At 36.0% G+C, this 22,426-nt stretch overlaps 1 protein-coding gene across 2 annotated transcripts; it reads right to left on the bottom strand.

The window, feature by feature from the left end:
* Positions 1-2,124: 2,124 nt before the first annotated feature.
* LOC111879619 (histone-lysine N-methyltransferase ASHH2) lies at positions 2,125-9,431 on the bottom strand. 2 transcript variants are annotated; one of them, XM_023876081.3, is made up of 19 exons: positions 9,200-9,431; positions 8,819-8,894; positions 8,518-8,568; positions 6,796-8,010; positions 6,548-6,714; positions 6,390-6,469; positions 6,167-6,298; positions 5,959-6,075; positions 5,713-5,805; positions 5,485-5,562; positions 5,243-5,299; positions 4,432-5,095; positions 4,286-4,341; positions 4,048-4,118; positions 3,881-3,963; positions 3,708-3,787; positions 3,558-3,634; positions 3,394-3,439; positions 2,125-3,312 (listed from the first exon to the last, which is right to left on the bottom strand). In XM_023876081.3, the coding sequence occupies exons 4-19, from the start codon at positions 7,950-7,952 to the stop codon at positions 2,374-2,376; spliced, it is 3,897 nt and encodes a 1,298-aa protein (XP_023731849.1). In that variant the 5' UTR covers positions 7,953-8,010; positions 8,518-8,568; positions 8,819-8,894; positions 9,200-9,431; the 3' UTR covers positions 2,125-2,373. The 2 variants fall into 2 exon arrangements, with proteins under 2 accessions (XP_023731849.1, XP_023731848.1); XM_023876080.2 differs by lacking the exon at positions 8,518-8,568.
* Positions 9,432-22,426: the final 12,995 nt, after the last annotated feature.

The following is a 22,426-nucleotide window of genomic DNA, read 5'->3' as shown; positions in this document are numbered from 1 at the left end:
ATCATTTTGAGAAGATGCAATAAATTATTTTGCGTTGACCGTGATAATAAAATAATATAATAATAAAAATACAATAAGATAATATTCATTGTTTGGTCTGAAGATGGAAAAAATACAATATGTTTATAATAAAAATACAATAAAATAATGCTCTATGTTTTAGTCATTTTTTTTTTTTGAATTGATTAGACAAAGAAATTGCGATAATACTATTTTGCTTAAACTCATAGAATGCAATAAAATGACAATAAGAGGACAACATAAGATTAAAATAACTTAAAAAGTAAAACAAGATTTCATTAAGATGGTTAAATAGGAGTAAAATAAAATATTTGGAAAAAAGGACTATTCTAAGGGGTTTTTTTTTATGATTTTTTTAAGTATGATCTATAAAAGGAGGAAGTCAATCCCTTTCAACCCACTGCCACATCATTGTTTCTCTTTTATTTTTCTTCATCTTTCCGAACCAACAGCACACGGAAATTCTATCTTTTTGAACTCACTCAATTAAAAAAAATATAAAGCAATCAAATGTAAAATCTTAATTATCAATAGAGTTATCGGCGGTACCACTCTCGCTTCAACGAGTGGGTTTGATTGGTTTTACTAACCCACTTCATCATCTCTCTCTACTTTCTCTTTCTTATTTTCTCTTGTACCATGTGTTTTAAAACTTGTATCTTAGTTGTTTTGTATTTTTTAATTGAGTGGGTTGAATGGATTCAAAAAGATAAGATTTCTGTGTGTTGTGGGTTCGGAAAGATAAACAAAAAAAAAGAGAGAGAGAAAAAAAAAATTGATGTGACAGTAGGTACGGTGTGTTGGGAAGGAACGACTCCCTCCTCCCTAATGCATATATTTATGTATGGTTCTTTATCCGGATGTTAATGGTCATTTATCATTTTATCTTTGGTTACATGCATTTAGGATTTAATGTGCATTTATTTATGTTCATGAGCTTACTGATCTAGTCAAATTCCTTTTTTTTATTCTTAGCCAAAATTTAGAACTTGCCCAAAATAGTCATCAAAATTGTAGGTCTGTAATGGTCTATTGTTTCACTTAAATGGTCTACGGTTTCGGCTTTAATACTTACGGAATTTTTTTTTCATAATTCAAAAAGAAAACCATAGACGTTAAAATGGTTTATAGTTTCCTCTGAATGGTCTATTGTTTTCCAAACCGTAGACCTTAAAATGGTCTACTGTTTCGTCAAAAAAGCTAAGGTTTTTGGATTTTTTAGGTATTTGACTACTATTTGCTAGAAGTTAGACTACTATTTCATGCATTTTGGCTACCATATTGTACCTAGTATATATTACAAGAATGATCCTTTTTAGAGTAAAAGTTAGTGTTTTTGATCTTGTTCTTTCAAAAATCATAGTATGAGTTCAAATGAGTATATACTACGTACGATATAGTAATCAAAATGCATTAAATAGTAGTCAACTTCTAGCAAATAATAGTCAAATACCTGAAAAAAAATCTCAAAACCTTAGCTTTTTGACAAAACAAAAGACCATTTTAAGATCTACAGTTTGGAAAACAATAGACCATTCAGAGGAAACTATAGACCATTTTAATGTCTACGGTTTTCTTTTTGAATTATGAAAAAAAATCCTTAAGTATTAAAGCCGAAACCATAGACCATTTAAGTGAAACTTTAGACCATTTTACAAACATGTGGTTTTGATGTCTATTTTGGGCGTAAGTACTAAATTTTGGCTAAAAATAGAGAAATCATTATGGAATTTGACTAGATCAGTAATTGTCCCTATGTTCATTCATTTAGTATCTAAATGAAAAATAGTTTCTTAAACGAACAAATATAAACAAGGAAATTCATTGGTTTGTGTTCATTTGGTTTTTTTACAACCCTACCTTAGGACGGACATGACTAATAACTAATGTTAATAAGGGCAAAAATTATGCATCAAGAGGGAACAAGACAGGTCACAAAATGGGATTCAGACAAAATATTTCAAGCTATCAAGTCTAATACAAGAACACCAACATGATAGTATAGAAATGAAAAAATAATTTAATGGAAAAGAAATAAAAAAAATTGTAATTTTTTATTGGATGACACCTCAAAATAAATACGAGTCAAAGAAGCACAAGGAGTAAAAGCTTTACCTCTTCGAGGTGAACAATCAATCAATCAAAATACCCAAAGCACAGGCTCACAGTAGGCATAAGCTCTATATATCTGTAACAACGGACTATGACGACCCACTTTTTTAACCCTATAAGAATTGAGGTCAACCAACCAACCAACCATAAATAAAAACAACCAAACAAACATCCAATTTCTCAACTAACAATTTTCACTACACATAACAAATTAACAAAACACCTCCACAAATTACCACTTCACCTCTGTGTGTGTGTCTCTCCTCCTCCCCCATAAAAGCTTCCAACCCCATTATTATTATTGTTGTTATTATATCCTTCATTCCCACCATACCCCTGGTTTGGCCCAACATAATTTGGGCCAGGGCCTGGGCCATACTTGTTGGGGCCCCACGGAAGCCCGGATCTTGAGTTATTCCATTTATGTTGCTTGTAGTATCTCCGACCCAATGTATTCGGATTCCTAAATCTTTGAAAACCAGGGGGGTCGTTATCTGTACACCCCCGCCATGATTGTTCTTCATTTACATGGCGGGGATACATGGGTAGAGGCGGAAAAGGGTGGAAAGTCATCGCCGGAGCAACCACCCAGCTCTCGGCGGTGGCGGCACCCTCCGGTGGTATCCCGATCTGTCGGAGGACAGAAGATGGTAGACCGAAGGCGGTGGGTAACCAGGAATTGTATCGGTCTTGGAGGTGGCCCTTCACCGGATCGCCGGAAGTTGATGCAAACAACAACTGGCGGTTGACCACCGGAGATGAAAATCCCGGAGGGGCGTCTTCGTCCATATCGTCATTTTTGGTTTGACCGTGTTGTTGACTTTCATTGGTTACTAATGCTATATCTGGTATTAATGTTGTTATGTCACCCGGCTGGTCCCACCTGCTTTTACGTTTCCGGGTCCGGATGCGGGTCCCGTCCGTGCAACTGCTGACACATGAGGCGGCAGAAGCTTCTACTGGTGGTGTATGGACAGTCAGTGGCGGCTTGATGGAGTTGTCGGAAACTTCCGGAAGCCTTCTGTCGGTGGAATGACTGTTTTGCCCTTGAAAAGTTTTGAAATTTGAGGTCGGTTGAGAGTGAGGTTCCATTCTTTCCCTGTCCCTATCTGCCCGGACGACTTTTCGGGCATACCATGGAATCCACTTGTCACGGAAATTTCGGGCAATTTGATGGACCTATTGGACAATAAATAAATTAAAAAAAAAAAAATAAACAAAAGTACGTTGCTAGTTTGGAGTAAGTATTTTAAAATGTACCTGTTTGTCTGTATGCTCTGTCAATGACAAAATTGATTCCTTGAAGCTGAAAGAGAAGATAAAAGGAGTTTCATTATGCTTTACTCAAAACTATAAAATGTTTTATGGTTTAATATGAAAAAACTAAATACTGCATTCATAATTTGTTTGTTCAGAATTCAGACCTTATGGCTCCATTAGGAGAAGGTTTTAAGATATTTTCTAGTGTAAGAATCTTTCCTTCAGCTAGAAACTCCAAGACCTGCCATGGATAATAAAGTAATTTAACAATTTGTGCTTTATAATATAAGTTTGCCTCACTTTTTAAAATTTACCTTCAGAAGCTTTCGCAATATTGGAATCTTAATGAACTCTTTTTTATAATGTTTAATTAAGTTGTGTAACATCTGTAAACCTGTAAATTCAATAAAAAAAATATATATTATAATCGTTAATAAGGGACACATAACCATGTGTATTTAAAAAGAAGCAAAAATAAAAGCAATACCATTCTTGTTGATTATGTCAAACAAAACCGTTCGAGATTTTGTTTTCAGAAGTGCATCCAAGATCATAGAAAGGTCTCGATTACTGCAAAAGTTATATCAAGACAAAATCAGTATTTTTTTGCCCAAATATATTATTTATAACACAATAAAAAATGTAGAAAATAACCTTTGAATTCCTTCACCATTGCCACTATGAGCAGTTAGACATAAAAGCTTCAAATAGCCCTTCCAAGCATCCTTCAAGATTAAATAAAATAAATCAAACAATCAAAAGCAAATCAGATGATAAGACATGACAAAATACATATAAGAAAATTAAACATTTATTAACTTTGAAGTTATAAAAGAGCAACATAAGTACACAATGTATAGTTTTAACTCTCCTCTTTACATGTACTACTTACTCTTCGTTTGCTTATCCCTCCATCAGCATTTAGCAGAGTATTAAGTGCTTCTTGAACTGCATTGCAACATATCCAGCATATTAGAGTATTATTTTTTTTTTACCAAAAGATGGTTTATAAATGAGAAATGTTGAATAAAAATATACCTGCTTCAAATCGACCAGTTAAGGTGGCTTCACCTATTCTTTTAGGTTTGTGAGGTGGCAGTGGCAGGGGTTTGGTATCTATGATCTCTGGTGGTTTATGGTTTTTAGATTTCCCTCTCTTCACCAGTGATGATGGTTGCTTTGGGCGTGATTGTGGCTTTAAAATGACACACTTGTTTCCATTTTTATTAGCTTTTGGTTTCTTCTTTGATTCACTGTGCTTCACATCAGTCACTTTATTAAAGGAAACATCTATTTTACTTTCTGATGATGATCTTTCAAAGGAAACTTCTCTTTCTGTTGTTGACCCGATAGGAACAACGGTATTTTTATCATCATCAATGGCTAATAAAGAATCGTTCTCATTCTCCACATCCTCTGAGTGTCCAGGAGTCATAGAAAACTTGTCTGTTACAGGACTATTATTTTTAGAAGCACTTTGTGTCTCGGTTATTAATAAATTATCCAACTTATTATTGTTATGGTTTTCATAAAATGTAACAGGTTCAGGAAACTCATCATCAGAATCACCCGAAACCACTGTTTCAGAACTTAGTGGATCCCCACCAATCACGCCTCGACACCTGGACGACCCACACACACATTTTTTGGCTGCAGCCCCAAACACCCTTACATAGTTGTAATCAAATGTCAGCTCTTCCCCCTGAAACTCAACAAATTAATCACGTCAGCATGACACAATTTAAGAATACAGCTCTGTAGTTACATTTATGTGTGTAGATTTTTATTTCTTGCATTTAATTTTAACCCAAGAAAGTAATAAATAATACACAGCAACAGATGTGCATACCTTCTGAATATCTCTTATTGCAAAGAGTCCAATGCAGACTTCCCCATTAACCATCCACTGGTCAGATAGAACACAAATTAAGTAGAAAGTTGACAAATTAAACCGAATTCAAATATATATTTTCCAGTAAGAATGAAAATTAATGATTTAATATTTAAATAAATTAAATTCAAGTATATATTTTCCGGTGAGGTTTGTTCACATAAAACAATATTGTGCTTGTAAGTTGTAAGTAAACTAACCTTTTCAGTGCGACAATTTGGTTGACAGCTGTGATTTATAAAACGGCCCAAGTTTCCTTTAGCACAAGCATCTATAACCTGAAAATAAAAAAAGAAACAATGTCAATAGAGCTTTATGATAGGAATCACTAGTTCTATTTTCAGTTTTTTACTGTTTTTGAGTTATCCAATTTCATTTATTATATTTTATTTATTTCGTCCAACAGGTGTATTAAAGTGCAGACTAACCTCACTGCCATTCAATGTCATGAAATAGAAATGCTTATGACCCTTTCGAGCATATTCTTTTTGTCGAGCCTCATAAGCAGGCATATCAAGCACCTACAAGAAAAATGAAATTGTATTTGTATAACTTTTTGCATTATAAGCAAGTTAATGACATTCTCAAGTGAATTAACTGAGAACCTTGCAACAAGAAGGTTCCATATAATGTATAGGGCGAAATGCAGAGAATGACAAAAGTAGACATGTTACCTCTCCCACATATTCAATTAGGAACCTTCCTTTGGGAATATCCTCTTGCAACTGAAGCCCAAACCCCTTCTTTCCACATGGAAAACATTTCAGTTTGGAATACTTGCGTTTTTGAAACTGCAAAATCATATAAAAGATGCTAATGTCAATATGCCATAAGTACCTCTTTGAACAAACACATATACTCAAAATTTAAATTATAAATAACCTGTTGATTTGAACACAAATCTCCACAGGGGCATGTTCCCTTTACACATTCTATATTCAGCATCCTATTAAGACATTCATCCCGACATCCCATGCGCCCATCTAATGAAGGTTTACAGTGGCAAACCATGATCTAACAGCCATTTCAAGAACACGCATTTTAGCAAACACACTACATTAAATATCTGATTTTTATAGATCTAATAAATAATAAAACAAATAACCTCGTCAATAGTCTGATTTTTACGATTGCGATGCAGAAACATGTTTGTCTTTATAAGCTTCCAAGAGAGTTGTGGAGGATCTGCAACAATGGCATATGATTAATGAGATGGAAGTTCAAGCAAACAAAAGATTGTCAGGTCAACAAGTCAACAAGTACCTATTTGCTGCTTTTGTCCCGATTGACTGGAATTCAACTGTGTATTAGAAGCATCTTCCTCACCAGATGCTTCAGATAACTCCAACTCCTCGTTGATATCAGCATTCGACTTTTCTTGTGGAATTGAACAATCCCCAAAGGTTTTATCCATGTTGTCCTTACAAATCCTTCACGTTATAAAATTTTTCAAGTATTTAGACACAAATATATATTGTTATATCATAGGTTGAAAAAAGATAAAGTCATACCATCTGCATTCAGTGGATTCAATAGAATCTGCAAGTATAGCTGATATACGTCTCCATTTATGACAATCATCACAACACACCCAAGCACTTCGTGGAGATCCAGACCCTTCAACTTGTTTCTCACCATGGTCAAACTTGTCACATGATAAAACATCATTGACATTGACTATTTCTGGACTAGGAATTGCACTTCCAACACCACAATCACTTGATTGATGGGAATGTAGTCCTTCTGCAGTTTGAGTCTCTGGAATAACATTAATAACTTCAGAATCAGGTGAAGTTCCAGGATCTGAGCAACCGTTTTCAACTGATTCTCCTACTCCCAAATCATCACTTCTTTTATCAAGATTCTCATTCGAAGCACTAGGCACCTCCTTTTCATAATTCTCCTTTATATCACTTTGAAGGGTGGAAGTTTCTATTTTGACCTCAGTGTAACTTTCAAGATCATGATCTATGCTAGGTATCGTATTAAATTGGCAATTTTGAATAGCTTTTGTCCCAACTTTGAACTTCAAAAGAAGACCCTTTTTTGTATTCCTCTTTCCTCCTTTATGTCCTGTCCTTCCCTTTATTGACTCTTCTACATCTTCATTTGCATTTGCATTTGCATTGACATTGACATTCTTTTTAAATATTTCATCTATTTTTCCTCCCACTCCCCAAGCTGAAGGGCGGGCCCGGAGGATCAAATTACTTCTTCTTCTTCTTCCAACATCAGCAGATAATAAATCTAACATTGGCTTCTTTCCAGAAGCTCTTCTGCTTTTTCTTGCAGCCAATTTGGTATCAGTTTTCTGATTCGATGCAACCTTTCGGGTACTTCTCCGAGTTGATGAACATTTGATATTTTGCACATGGTTATCTCTCACCTCAGAGGATTCAGTTAAGACAATAGAGTTAAAAGGGTCAACAAGGGAATCAGTATTTGGTTCATCTACATTGTGAGAAGGGTCAGGGTCATTGTCAGTAACTGATAAGGGCTCACATGATTCTAAGTAAACTGATAATGTATCAGTTAAACAATCCGGCTGCATAGTAGACACAAGTTCATTGAAGTCGCATGGGGTGTCTTCTGCATCTTCTGGCAATATATCACAATCTTGATTTGGCAATATCTCAGAATCTTGATTTGCCATCGAAGATTCGTGCATAATGTTAAAACCCCTTTGATTGGTTCAAGCACTAAGAACCATCGACAAATCAACTTGCCTGCAATCATTATTATGAAATATGAATATGAATATACAAAGAGAAGATAAACATATGAACATGCATCAGGAAAATGCAATCCTAGGTTTCACGTCTATTGTATCATAAGTGATGCCTCCTACAATTTATATATGATTGTTATGTATAGTTATAAAAAGAACACTGAGGGTTTTGTATTTCTTTTTATGAGAGAGAATGAGCAATCAAGTGATGTTGGGTGTTCATAAATTCACAAGATCCATACCAAAAACCGACACAACAAGTTAATGCAGACATAAATGTATCTGTCACGTGCTATAGTCAGGGGCGGCTGCACGTGGGGGTAACGAGAGCACCAGTTTCTAGAATTATGGGCATTTTAGTAATTTTGCCCATAAAAAGGTTTTGAAAATAAAAATTATAGGCATAGTGATTCAGCAAGATCAAAATTCGAGAAAGTATTGGTGAAATTTCAAAAAGGATTTATGAAGTTAACTGATAGGCAACGATTCGTTATACTTAACTTACTTGGAAACTATTTGTTGACTTGTTGTACTTAAATTATGTACTGAACTTTGCCTGGAGGAAAACAGACAAATCTTTCAGCATACATATGGTATATATGTATATACTGCATTAACGCTTCCAATTCAAGTTTATCTCCATAAGTAGACACACAAATAAATACATACAAACATACAGCAGATGTTTTATATCATAAAATTTTAACTTGAAGGTTTCTGCCTAGTGTTTATCTAGTGAACCAGCCTTCAATTCATACACGATTATCTGTAAATTTAGGAGAAAAGGGTAATTTGTGAATATTTACCATCTTGTATGAGAAAGAAAGCGACAATCAACGATTAAGTAGGCGCTGCATACCAACTGATTCAATTGAAACGCCCCTGAAATAATAAAATGCAAGTCAAGGAAGACACAATTACACAAATACCCCAAACAAAGAAATTAAAATCGTCTAAATCATTAAAAAGAGGGAGAATGGGATGAAATAGAAAAAACGAAGGAAAGCAAAAACCCTAATATCAGGGTGATAAATTCTTCAAATTAAAACCAAAAAACCTAGCAGGGAGACTGCATTCATAGGTCAATGCAGTAGCAAATTAAATAATACGACAAACAAAGCCCCACCGACAGGTGACCTTAACAATTTGGCGCAAGAAAACGGAGCAAAAGATCATCATATTCATACCTGAAGAAGAACGATTCAGTGAGCAAAATAAAAAAACGGGAGGCGTCGAGAGAGAGCAAGAATTTGGTGATTATATCAACACGCAAGAGGAACAGTTTAGAGAGAGAAAGGGGAGAATCGATATGGCGCTGTGGAGAAACACGTTTGGTTTGGGGGAAATTTAGGAGAAAGGTCTGCGACCCCAAAAATATTATTTGGGTTTGTGTGTGTTTCGTTTTCGTAGGTGTGTTGTGCTTACTACTTCTTATATTGCATCCAAAATATAGACTTGTTACTTTTAATGTTTACATTAAAAAAAAAAATCATGTATAATTTGTGAGATTCAATTGTCTTTTTATTGATATATTGGACTGAATTCATAATTTCGAACCAAATGACTATTTGATTTCTAAGTACGTTTTTAAGAATCTTTGATAATTTACTTGGTAATAAATGAATATAAGATTTGAACTTTTGATATTTAGTTATATAGTAATAATTAACGCCTTCTAAAAAAGATATTTGACAGATAAATTGATTTGGTTGCAAAATTTTAAAGAATGTAATTTTGGTAATTATTATAAACATTTTGAGAAATACTAAACAGTATTATGTTAGATTTTCAATATATCAATTAGCTAAGCTTTGATACGGGGGACTCTGCAAGGTATAATCAAAAGAAATACATGGAGGGCTCCAAACTTATAAAAGAAATCTAAGATTTTGGTTTCAAAACGTATTTGAAGTCATTCTATTTTTTCTTTTATCTTTAGAATGTAGAAAAATATTAGTTATAATTTGCGAGAATGGGTGTACTCTGGGAGTTCGCTTAAGAAGTAAGGTATTTATGGACTTTTTATAAAAACTAGATGAAGGTTGGTCATGTCATTGGCGCGAGTTTGAATGGTCGGTAATTTAAGGGGAAAGTGATTGTTCATGTTTTTTTTGGAGATGTTTGTTGACTTTTTCATACTTGGCATGTTAATGTCTTTTTTGGTGGTGTTGTTTGAATTGAATACTTAAATAGATTGATGAAAAGTTAACGGAAAAGTTATTATTAAGATTGGTTGTGTTTATATGTAAGTTGATAATTGCAGAATAGTTGTTTCCATTCGTTTATCTGGTGGTCATATTAAAGTTGTTTGCTATGAGGGTAATTTGGGAAGTGGCTATATTAATTTTGTAGTATTCGAAGAGTCGGCTTTGAGTGTGGTTATAGATTTGTGATAATTATATTAATATTTTTTTATTGGTCTTTGTGCCAGTAATGAGTATTAGGCAGAAAAAGGTTTTTTTTTTGTTTAGTTATTTTTATATTTTATGGTTGTTGAGGTATAAAGTTTGTTTTAATATTATTTTTTTGTTTGTAAGCTTTTTTACAAAAATTGTTTTATTTTTCTTTTGTAATATAGTCTATTTTTTTTTCAAAATTTCTTTTAACTTTTGTTTTGTTGTAATTACATGGAAGTGGAATCTAACATGTTGTAATGGTTAAGTAACATTTTTGTTTTGTAAATTATTTGCACATTGTATTTCTAAATGTTACTAGTATGTTTGTAAACATTAATAGTAAGTTGTTAATATTAGTTTTTGGTAATGGGCTTGAATAGAGGGTTAGGGTTAGAGAGTGAGTCCAATATGTTGGTTGTTGAAAAAAATTGAAAATACATGTGTTAAATTTGGGTAACTAATTTTAGCGGGGGTTATTTGTTTTTATTTGTAGTGGAAATGGAAAAATTGATGTATAAAACCTCCTTTTTTATTGTGTTAATATTCATTGAAAAGTGTTCAAGTCATATGTTTTCGTAGAGGTGATGTTATACAGATGTCTGGCTTTGTTTAATTTTTTAGGGTTGGTTTTGTTTTGTTAGTTGTTAGTACACATTGATCGATCACATTAAAGGATATGTTGCAAAATGAAAACCATATTATATATTAGTTGGGTTTCATACAAATGACAAAGTTGTTGCATACATCAGATTATGTCCTATTACATTCTTTTAAGTAAAAGAGAGGAAAACCTTTAGCACTTCCACCTACTGATCTGGGACATCCCTTGCCATCCACCTGAGAGCAGTGACTGTTTGCTGAAGTTCTTCGCCAAGGGCAAGGAGGTTGCTTTCGGTGTTGGAGTAGATGTGTCTGGCTTTACGCAGAGCGACAGTGGCCATAGCAAAGTTAAAGTAAGGTGATGACATTGGAAGTTCGTTTTCGACCTGTTGGTGAAGCCTTTCGCCTTCTTCAAATCTTGCTCTAAGGACCTCGATAGTTCTCCTTGCATGTATAACATATTGGATGCGTGCACGGAGTAGTTGTTCCAATTTTTTAGTCGTCATTGTTTTCAGGTGGATAAGCGAATGGGTAACAGTAAGCGGGTGGGTGTATCCGTCGCTTATGTGGGTGGCATTTTATAAGGGTATTCAAGATCTATTAAAGAGCGTAGATGCATGGGTTTTAATTCACGTTAACATCAACTTATTTGTGTTTGTTTTTTAGTAAAAATTGTGTCATTGAAATGGAGCTTTGTGTGTTTTTCCCTATCTAAGTATTAATTGTTTCAGGTTTTATTACTTTGTTGACGGCGGTTTGGAGAGTTAGAATTGGTTTAGGGTATATTCATTTCCATATGTATTTATGATACCTATAAATGGAGATAAGAATGACGAGTTATAGAGTGGTGCATGGTGAGTGGGTAGCCATATACGTCCTACTTATTGTATTTTTTTTTCATTTAATTTATTTATTGAGTGTTATTTTTTATTTTTTTGTTTATTTACATTTGGAAATTTTGTGTATTGCACTATGTGTTCGTTTTTAATTAATGTTGAGACTTATTGGATACATGTTCTACTCAGTTCAATTTTGAAGCCGATTTCTTCTTATATGAAATGTGTTTTTCTTTCATTTTTTTCAAGGTGTTTAAATGAAATTGTTTTTAAAGTTTGAAGCTATATTAAAACATTAACTATGCCCCCTCCTTTCGAAAAAAAATTCAAACAGGTCTCAAACTTCCTTTTAATATATCCAAACCCTCCTTTCGAAAATCCTTGCAAACCTAGTCCAAACCTATCAAACTCCATTTTAAAATGTTCAAAATCTACTCTCTCTCGAAAAAGTTTTACAAAACAAATCCAAACGTAACATCCCAAAAATCATAGGACTTTAAATTTTTCAAAAACCACTCATTAACCAAAAAGTGTTTACAAAACGACCATTGTTTCAAAAGTATAATAATAATTAGAGTATCCTAAGATCCAATGTCATAAAAATAGGAAGATGTTCACGATTACACCTTCGCTTTCCCATGATCCTCTAAAGTACATGAAACAATAAAACTGAAAACGTAAGTCAAAGTTTAGTGAGTTCCCCCAAAGTACCATCACACAACATAACAAACAACAGCATGTAAATATGAGCTTTCAGCCTGACTGGACCGCCTCGCTAGGCCTACAGCCTATATGGACCGCTCTTTGGGCCTTCGGTCTAACTGGACCGCCTCGTAGGGCCTACAACTTATCCGAACCACCCTGGGTGTCGTGACCTTCAACACAAAGGAGGACTGCCTCAACCCAACCACAATATGTCGAAAAATACAACACATAAACATAACACATATCCAACAAATATAGGTAATTATACAGATTTACTAATCTATCATATAGCTAGCATAACATCATCCTATATACCATAATACATAACCTAGTGGGCCGACATTGGTGCCTTCGACCCACAATGAGGAAAACTCACCTACCAGTCTAAATAAATAGCTAAATATGTCTTTTCTCCGAATATCAGCTCTACCCATCACCTACTCATCAAATAGTGACCAATCTCAAATACAACTAAAAATACCTAAAATACCCTTGGGTCACATCTGGCTTGCTCCCGAGCCCACATCATAAGTTTGGCTTGCTCTCGAGCCTACAACTTATGACTGGCTTGCCTCTTCAATCCTAATATTGGAATCTAAATGATAATCCCTCGGTGCAAGCTTGGCATGCTCCCATGGCCCTCAGCTCGCATCTGGAATGCTTAGAAGTCCTCAGTATGAGTCTGTCATGCCTTCCCTGGCCCTCAACTCATAACGGGCATACTTCAGGGTTTGTTGGTTACCGCACGGAGCAATACAACCTCAACCCTACTCACACAACATGTCGATGTGTAACAACTAAATGCGCATACAGATAATCAAACGGTATCACAGGTAGTCCTATAGACCTACCAGTCTAGCATATCAAACTAGCATGCATAACTAACTCGTACTCACCATAACAACTACCAGGATATCAATCCAATGGGCGGGCATTGGTGCCTTCGACCCCTAAGTATAGTGAGGAAAACTGTGACAACTCGAAATTTTCATTCGGTCAAACCCTAAAAGTCAATCACTCCATATTATAAGTCAAGTTCACTTTTACTTGTTTTTTGGGAAAAATAAGTTCAAGTGATTATTTTAATATTATTCTTTAAACGAACGGGTGAAAGAAAGTGTCGTCTCGGGTTTTGAAATTTAAAAACCGCAAACACCTCGTGTCTTAGAAGTTCCCGGCCAAACTATTAAGTTTGGGTCAAAAAATCATCCCAAAAATCCGTGAACTCATGCTTATCCATGAGTTTACTCCCCAAGACTAGCCATTTGTGTTTACTCCCCAAATACCAAAAGAGTAAACTCATAATATCCTTTCAAGTATCATCCTAGATTTTGTTATAGATCTTCAAACTAGTAAGTGTTCTAACCATTTCAAGTTGGTTTAATAATTAATCTAGTGTTTGTACATCTATTCATCCATTCATTTATGTATTTTGATTAGATTACCAAAAACACCAAGAACACACACTAAGTGTTCTTGGACTTTTAGCTCAAATCAAGCTTCCTAATAGTAAGTACTTCCATCCTTGAGTGTTATTAAGCTAATATTACATTTAAACATCAAGAAAATATGTCAATAACACAAGGTTAAAGGTGTTCACGGTCCAAGAATGTTCTTGGGTCGTAAACACCAAGAGTAGCACCAAAGCGTGCCTAAGTCCCTTGTTTAGCCCTAGTTTGATGTTTAAGCCTTACCTTGACATGTTTAAACCTTCCATTGATGTGTTTAAGCCTTGAAAAACACCAAAGACCAACATTTATAGGTGTTTACGGTTTGGGGATCTCCCAAAACCGTAAACACCCTAAAGAGTGTTTAAATGGGTCATTTTCCTTCCTTAGGCCTAAAAACTAATCTAGACAATTACCTAGTTGTGTTAAGGACTTGAAAACATGGAAATACCCTTTTCATAAGGGTTTAAGGTAGTAAACCCAAAGGGAAATGACCATGAGGCTGTAAACTCCTCCAAGGAGTGTTTTTGTTGCCCTAGTCCCTTCCAAAGGCCAAACCACCAAGTAGAAATGCTTCAAAAGACTTGTAAAACCACAAAACAACACATGGTCAATGGGAGTAGAGTTTACGACCATAAACCCTAGAGTTTACTGCCGTAAACTTCTTGGGTTATGACCATCAAAACCGTAAACTCCAAGGGAGTTTACCCTTTGAACTCCAAACACCCTAGCTTTGCCCTACCAACACTTGGATGCAATCCTTGTGATCTTTAACACGTGAAACAAAGTGTTTTCATGTTCTAGAGTGTCCCAACTTAATTTATTAGTTATAAATTGGCTAATTAGTTATATATATGTTCATTATATGATAACTAGGCTCGTGTGTGTATACAGGTCTCCATTTGTCACCTAGCATCGTGTCTGACGCTTCAATCCAATCCACTCACCACAAGTGAGTTCATACCCCTTAATCAATGTTGTAACTGTTTTTAAATGTTTTATGGGGGGATACAAGTAGAATCATGCTAGTTATTATATCAATCACATGTGATTAATAAGCAACATTCAAATGATTGGCTACTCATTAGCCGTCTTACCAAATAGTTTTCTTCATATGCTATTCATAAAAGTTTTATATGTTTAAAACTTCTTATTTTGCATTGTATGTTTCATTTCAAACTCATTTACAATTGTGTTTCCTCCAACCATTTCCTTATACTTAAACTGTTTTATAGATTGACATCAAGTCAATCTTTTTCTTAGATAATAATTATGTTCAAAGGTTTTACAAAACTTATTTTATGCTTTTATATTATCAATTGCATGCCTATATATGTATAGTTATATAAGAAATGTTTAAAAGACTTAGGAAGGCTATCCACCCTGTTTCCTTTTCGCGCTTGAGATGTGGTCTGGTGGGACATCGGGTATCCGTTCGAAAGTTGTTGAAATATTAGTTATATATCATATGTACATATATAGTCATAAAGGTCCTTCCAGTTCATCCAATGACCTTGAGTAGCAAGGGTATACATCCATGTTCATACGTACCAGTTAAATTACTAGTATGCTACTATATGGGTAGTTTAGGAAGATACTAGAACTATTACTAGAACGCGATATCATACAATGAGTCAGTTCATTAATGAGTCAATACTTGCTAGATAGAGGGAACATACATTACAACTAGTACACACGGTACATTACTATACTATTACATAGATATGTTTACATGATTACATTTACATAGACACATCTAGAAAGAGAACATATACAACTATACTAGAAAGAGAACATATACAACTATACTAAAAAGAGAACATATACAACGATACTAGAACGATTAACAATACATTACATATACATGAATATGTTAACATAATTGTGATCCACTGTATCGGAGCATGCTTTCATTGTCATGACCCGAGCTATAGCCAGAGTCTCTTAGAGGGAGAGCGTGAGTTTGCGTATAGATTTATACTGGATTGACTATCCTACACCTTGCTGCTAGCTACAACCGGACCTGCAGGTTTGCGGGTGCCAAACGTCATACCTTTTTACGACCTACATTTGTCGTTGTTACCTAGTCGATAGTATGGTACAATTAATCACATGATACCTTACTATAAATCCGGTTTAAGGTAGTTAGTACAACAGTAGTTCCTATAATACAACACTACAGTACTACATTAATTTACCCTTTACATATATTTAGTGATCATTTCACTTAAACATTAAATGTACAAACTATATTTTGTTAATGATAGTTACACTTGGGAAAATTACACACGTTTACAAGAAACGAACATTTAGAACAATTAGGTCTTGGTAGAAGACACCCTTATATAATAGTAGGAATCATAGGGATTTCTAGGGTTTTTCAAACGTTTACAATTGTTTTACAAACATTTTCAATACTTACAGTTCATATACAAACAATTTCTTACATATAAATTAAGACACTAGAATACTTATGATCTCACCAGCTTTAAAGCTGATACTCGCTTTCAAAATACTTGTATCATCAGGTCATCAATAGACAGGTACCGATGCAAGGTTTAGAGAAGATGGAGCTCGTTCAAGACTCATCTTTCATTTTGATTATACTTTAGTGTTTATCATAATTTGTCAGAACACTTGTATTAAAATTACATTATTAATGCAATGGATGATGTTGTTGCTTGTTTACTACTTTTCATTATTGTGATACTGTACATGACGTCCTCCGCCCCATAATGTTTCCGTCATTCTTGGTTTTGGGGTGTGACAAAAACTCACCTCACAATGTCGAACTGAACTGAAAAGATCAAGCTCCCAAAACACGGCTCCAAACTCAAACACCTACAACCATCATAGAACCAATTCCATCAAGACCCAAATTTCCATAATACCCTACAAAGTTAAACTTGGTTAACCCTGGTCAAATTCAAAGTCAACAGTCAAGGTCAACAATCCATGTTGACCCAACTCGTTGAGTTCCATCAGAACTTAGAAAACCGGAAAAAACCCTAACTGACTCTTTAAGTTATCTCATCAACTCGCTGAGTTTATTCAGAATCCTGAAAACAGAAAAACCCGACTCAACTCGTCAAATTGGCTAAGCAACTCGTCGAGTTCCTTCAACTTTTCATACTCAGTCCTTTCCAGTCGAATCCAAAGCCCCAAACTACAGATCTAATATCTTAGGACTAAGATACCATGTAAAGTTGCTAACTTTACGTGCATGCAACACATCAAGGGGATTAAAACACTAAAACTAATCTTAATAAGATGTTTAGGGCATGGAGGAGGGCCAAAACAAGATAAAGTGGGAAACTTTATGTTCATGGAGGCCAAGAGGTGTCCAGATCTGCACCCCATCCTCTGGACAAGCTCAAATCCGAGAATGAATCCATTTTGCACCAAAAATGACCATATAGTTTCATAAGAGGAGATATAAGCAATAAGAAGTCAAGGTACCAACATTATACCTCAAGATAGTTGCCAAAACAAAGTATATGTCGGATCTATAGCCTCATCCTCACTCCAATCTCTTCAGTTCTTGAGTTTCTTTCCAAAAGAGAACCAAAAGTCACCCTCCAAGCTTTCACACACACAATGAGATAAGATGCACAAAATTGGGTTTCTCTGGGTGATAAGGTGGTAAGGGAGGCTGGTGAGGGGACTTAAGGTCCTTTAAATAGGGCGTAAACCCTAAAAATTAGGGTTTTCATGCACAGCCTCAACTCGTCGAGTTGGGATCCTCCAACTCATCGAGTTGGTTCCAAAACCACGCGACCTTATTAGTTTATATATGACGAGTTGGGGCCTCCAACTCATCGAGTAGGTCTTATGTGATGTACGAAATCCTTAAAATTTTATACCTGGGAGTCGGGATGTTACAATTCCCCCCCCCCCCACTTGAACTAAACTTCGTCCTCGAATTCTGCTATGGTGAACAACTCTAGATAATGCTCCCGCATCTCGGCCTCTGGCTCCCAAATCCACTCGGATCCCCTCCGATGCTCCCATTGTACCTTTACCAAAGGTACCTCCTTGTTACGCAAAACCTTCGCTTTCCTCTCCAGAACGGCCACTGGCCTCTCCACATAATTCAGGCGCTCATCGACCGGAATATCATCCAACGACACCACTGCACCCCCATCCAATATGCACTTTCGCAATTGCAAGATGTGAAAATTGTTGTAAATCTGACTGAGCTCCTCCAGGAGATCCAGTCTGTATGCTACCCTGCCAACCCTGGAAATAATCCGGAAAGGTCCAATGTATCGGGGACCCAACTTTCCCTCTTCCTGAAGTGAATCACACCCTTCAGGGTGAGACCTTCATTAACACCATGTCACCAACTGAACTCCAACTCAGATCGGCTCCGGTCGGCGTAACTCTTCTGCCGACTCTGAGCAGTCTGCAACCGCTGCCTGATCTACTGAATCTTCTCGGTAGTCTGCAGAACCACCTCGATCCGACCCATCACCCTATGACCAACCTCACCCCAACAGAATGGGGTAAGACATCTTCGTCCATACAACAGCCCAAAAGGCGGAGCACCAATGCTGGAATGAACGTTCTAGTTGTAGGAGAACTCTGCAAGAGGTAGGTAGGAGTCCCAACTTGTAACGCCTGTGTTTCCGGGCTTGCCATTTTTAGCAATGTAATAGTCTAGGTTAACCTTTGTAACCCGTTTTGAAATAATAAGAATGTATTATTTGAGTATTATGTGTTTTGTGCTTAATTGCTTAATTATGTGGCCTGATTAATTAAGAATAAAAATAAGCGTCAAAATTTAAGTGTAAAATAAATTTAATATCTTTGGTTAATGTTGTAGTAGTTGAAACGAGGTTTTCGAATATATATAGAACGCCCAAATCTGACTTCGTATGAGGAAGTTATGATTTATCGAAGTTTCGACTTAGCGGTGTGCAGCCTGAAATACTCGAATTGAGATCGAGCGGTTTTTAGCCGAGGCAATCTAAATGAGAAGCGAAGATCTCATTGTTGGTATCGAAGCGATAAAAAGTTAGGCGAGAACGGACGTAAAACGAAGAAGTTATGAATTTATAACGAAAGTTTCTGTCGCGGCCTATTAAAAATAAATAATAAAAATAAAGTCGAAATTAGCCGACGGAGTCTAAACGAAATTCGTAGAGCGTGGTCTCACCTTTCTGTGGATATAAAGAACGTCGAAAACGGAGTTCTTATGAAGAAGTTATGAATTTCCGAAGTTTATTAATCATTTTGTATTTGTTTTTAAATCAAAAATCGGAGGCATTATCCGAAGCCGAGTCATCAGTCCGATCCGACGTACGCCCCGCGTACGTGAGTACGCTACCGCGTACTCCGATAGTGTCGACACTTCGGATGACGCATGCAGTGACGATTTCGGACGCAGTACGCGCTGCGTACTGCAGTACGCCCCGCGTACTCCGAGGCTCCAACCTCTATATAAGGGATCCGAAGGCAGCCGATAGTTTTGCCAATTTCTTCTCTTCTCTCTCCCGTTTTTCATCATTTTGCGTGCCAGAAATACCCCGAAGCCCCGGTATCATACTCTAGCCCCGAGGCAAGTCCCGAGATCCCGAAGATCCCGAGAAGTGCGGTTCCCGAGTCAAAGCTCTGCCCGCGAGAAGTTTGATTTTTGAGGAGATCTTCCAGATCTGCTGTGGATTACTACTTCTGCAAGTCGTAGTGCTGTCCGATCATCTTCTGATCAAGTGAGTGTATACTACCTTTCATAAACACGATAATAATACAAGTGCGGTTTGAGTGTATTAAGTAAATTGTGGTTTATATGTGTGTGGGCGCAGTTACTTTCTTCTAACAAGTAACTATGAAGTATTTTATGCGATATACTTGCTATGTGTATATTTTGTGATTGTATGCGTGAATGGATATTCACTTTATTCCATCTCATAGATCTGAATTGCTTTCTATGAAATACGTGTTATGTGGTATGCCTCATCTGTTATATGGAATATATATATATATTGAATGAAAATGATATATAGGTTTTAAACTATGTATGAAAATATATTCTTATCTACTAATATGTTGGGTAGAACATGGGTAGATAGTCGGTGTGTAATAAACAGATGAGAGGCCTCGATGTTGTTGTTGTTGTTGATCTAGTTATTCAGCGGAGTATGGATAACGACCACGGACTCTTTCTAGACAGTCCAGTGGAACGCTAGCATGTTCATAACCTGTAGGTGTTGTGAACGATGTGTTCACCGGTGTACTCTATCCCCCTCATGGTTGCCTTTAGGATATCTATTGTTGAGGAAACCCCTTTGCAGTGATGTCCGTCCCGATGAAAATCCTAGATTAGGCCCCTTGAGATAGATGTTGTTTTAGGGACGTAAAGTGAGGATAACGGGAATGGGTAATCGGGATAGTGATTGGTTGGTGAAGTTAAATATAACTTATTTATTGTGGGTTGAAAACCCTATATGCTCACCAGACTCCCAAGTCTGACCCACTCAGTTTTATTTGTATTACAGGAAGTGGCACAAGGGCGTAAGATGGATGGATCATCTTGTTGTTTTGTTTACAAGTCTGTATATGTATATATTTGTTGAATGACTTGTAATGTTTATCGTTTATGCTTTATGGTCTGTATCGGAACATGACATCCCGAGTTTTGATTATATAATGAAATGCATCTCTTGATGAAATGCTTTGATAAATATTATTTTATCATGTTTTGTTTTGGGAACAAATTCCGCAACTCTTTCAAATCAAAAGGATTTACTCTGAAATTATTTAAAAGCATAAATGAAAATCGGTCTTTTTTGGCCGAGATTTTGGGGATGTCACACAACTCCCGCCAAAGTCAATAAAGCAGACCCGGAACATATCCTAGAGGTTTTGTATGGTCTGCTCACTCTGGTCGTCTGTATGCGGATGGTATGCAGTGCTAAAATGTAGTCCCGTGCCTAGTTCATCATGGAACTTCTGCTAGAAACGGGAGGTGAATCGAACATCACGGTCTGAAACAATAAAGAGCAATAATGAATATTAGGGTTTGCTTAGAGGTTGAGTGAGTGTGATGAAGGTTGAGGGTGAGAAACCCTAGTCATTACATTCCCTTCAATAGGGTGCAAACCTCATATATTAAGGTTTCTCATTAAACAGCTGCCATGTTGTGGCGGTCATTTGAAACTCGCAATACATCGACCATCACCATGTCGTGGGATGCCTTCACAACGTCGTGGTACCGTCCAAAATCCAAAATACATTAAATTAAAATACCTCCAAGAATTCGGATGTTACACCAAATGACCCTAAACTTCATTTCTAAATTAATTCAAACAACCCTCTTTGGAATTTTCTTTCAAAACAAGTCCAAATCAATTAAAAATTCATTTCATTTATATAGTTTAAACCCCCTCTTGAGATTTATTAGCAAAATAAGTCCAAAAAGTCCAAACTTTGAATTTAAATAAATCATTTTAGTCCCTTATTTGGAAATTATTAACAAACTTAGTACCATTTAATTTATTTAAATTAGTAAATGAACCTTATGCCTTGGTTAAAATAACAAACAACCCTCCACATATTAATGTATATTTAAGTTTCCTAGGAAACTAAATTAATCTCGGAGGTTCGTGTTCGAAGCAACACATCTCGATTTCTCGCGTCAAATACTCAAAAAAACCGACAAACACTTGTCAAGGTGAGTGTTACGACCCCTTTTTATATTTTTGTATGTTTTGGGGGAGAATACATGTGGTAAATTGTGACAACCCAAAAAAATTGGATCAAGCAAAGTCTAAATTGTAACCACGTGTAAGTGAATTCACAACATACTTTGTCGCAATAAGACTTTGAGAACCAAGAGGGCTTGGTTTGGATAAGTGCATATATAGGAATATATACTTTGAAGATCATATTCGTAATAAACCGTCAAGATTCAACAAGTGATAGCATGGCAATACAAGTCAAATGGTGGGAACACAAATCATGAAACTAAAACATTATTGTATAGTTTAAGCCTAGTAGCCCACAAAGAATGGGATTTCGGTCCACCTAAGGCTGAAATCACCCTCCCATGAAGCAATAAGACCGAAAACCCTTCCATGAGGGACCCTAAGACCGAAATCAACACAAAACAAAGCACCTAGACCGAAATCACCAAGATCCAAACCCACTAAGACCGAAAACTCAATGTGTGGATGAATGTAGGATTGAAATCTCCAAGAACCAAGTCACTAGGACTGAAAACACATTAGTGGGGGAGGTTAGGACCGGAATCACCAAGGGAATAAGGTGATTTCAGTCATGTATGGTTGAAAACCCCCAAGTGGCCCCTTCCCAAAGTGATAAGGTGTTGACTTTGTGATTTAATTGTTTTTTCCTTTCCAAAGCAAACTAATATCCAACATGTATCCATGTTATTGCCCAACAAATATCCAAGTAAACATCACCTCATT

This window comes from Lactuca sativa, chromosome 6 (genome assembly GCF_002870075.4).
Source record: "Lactuca sativa cultivar Salinas chromosome 6, Lsat_Salinas_v11, whole genome shotgun sequence".
In the NCBI taxonomy this organism is placed as follows: domain Eukaryota; kingdom Viridiplantae; phylum Streptophyta; class Magnoliopsida; order Asterales; family Asteraceae; genus Lactuca; species Lactuca sativa.
This window is presented reverse-complemented; position numbering and strand designations above follow the sequence as displayed.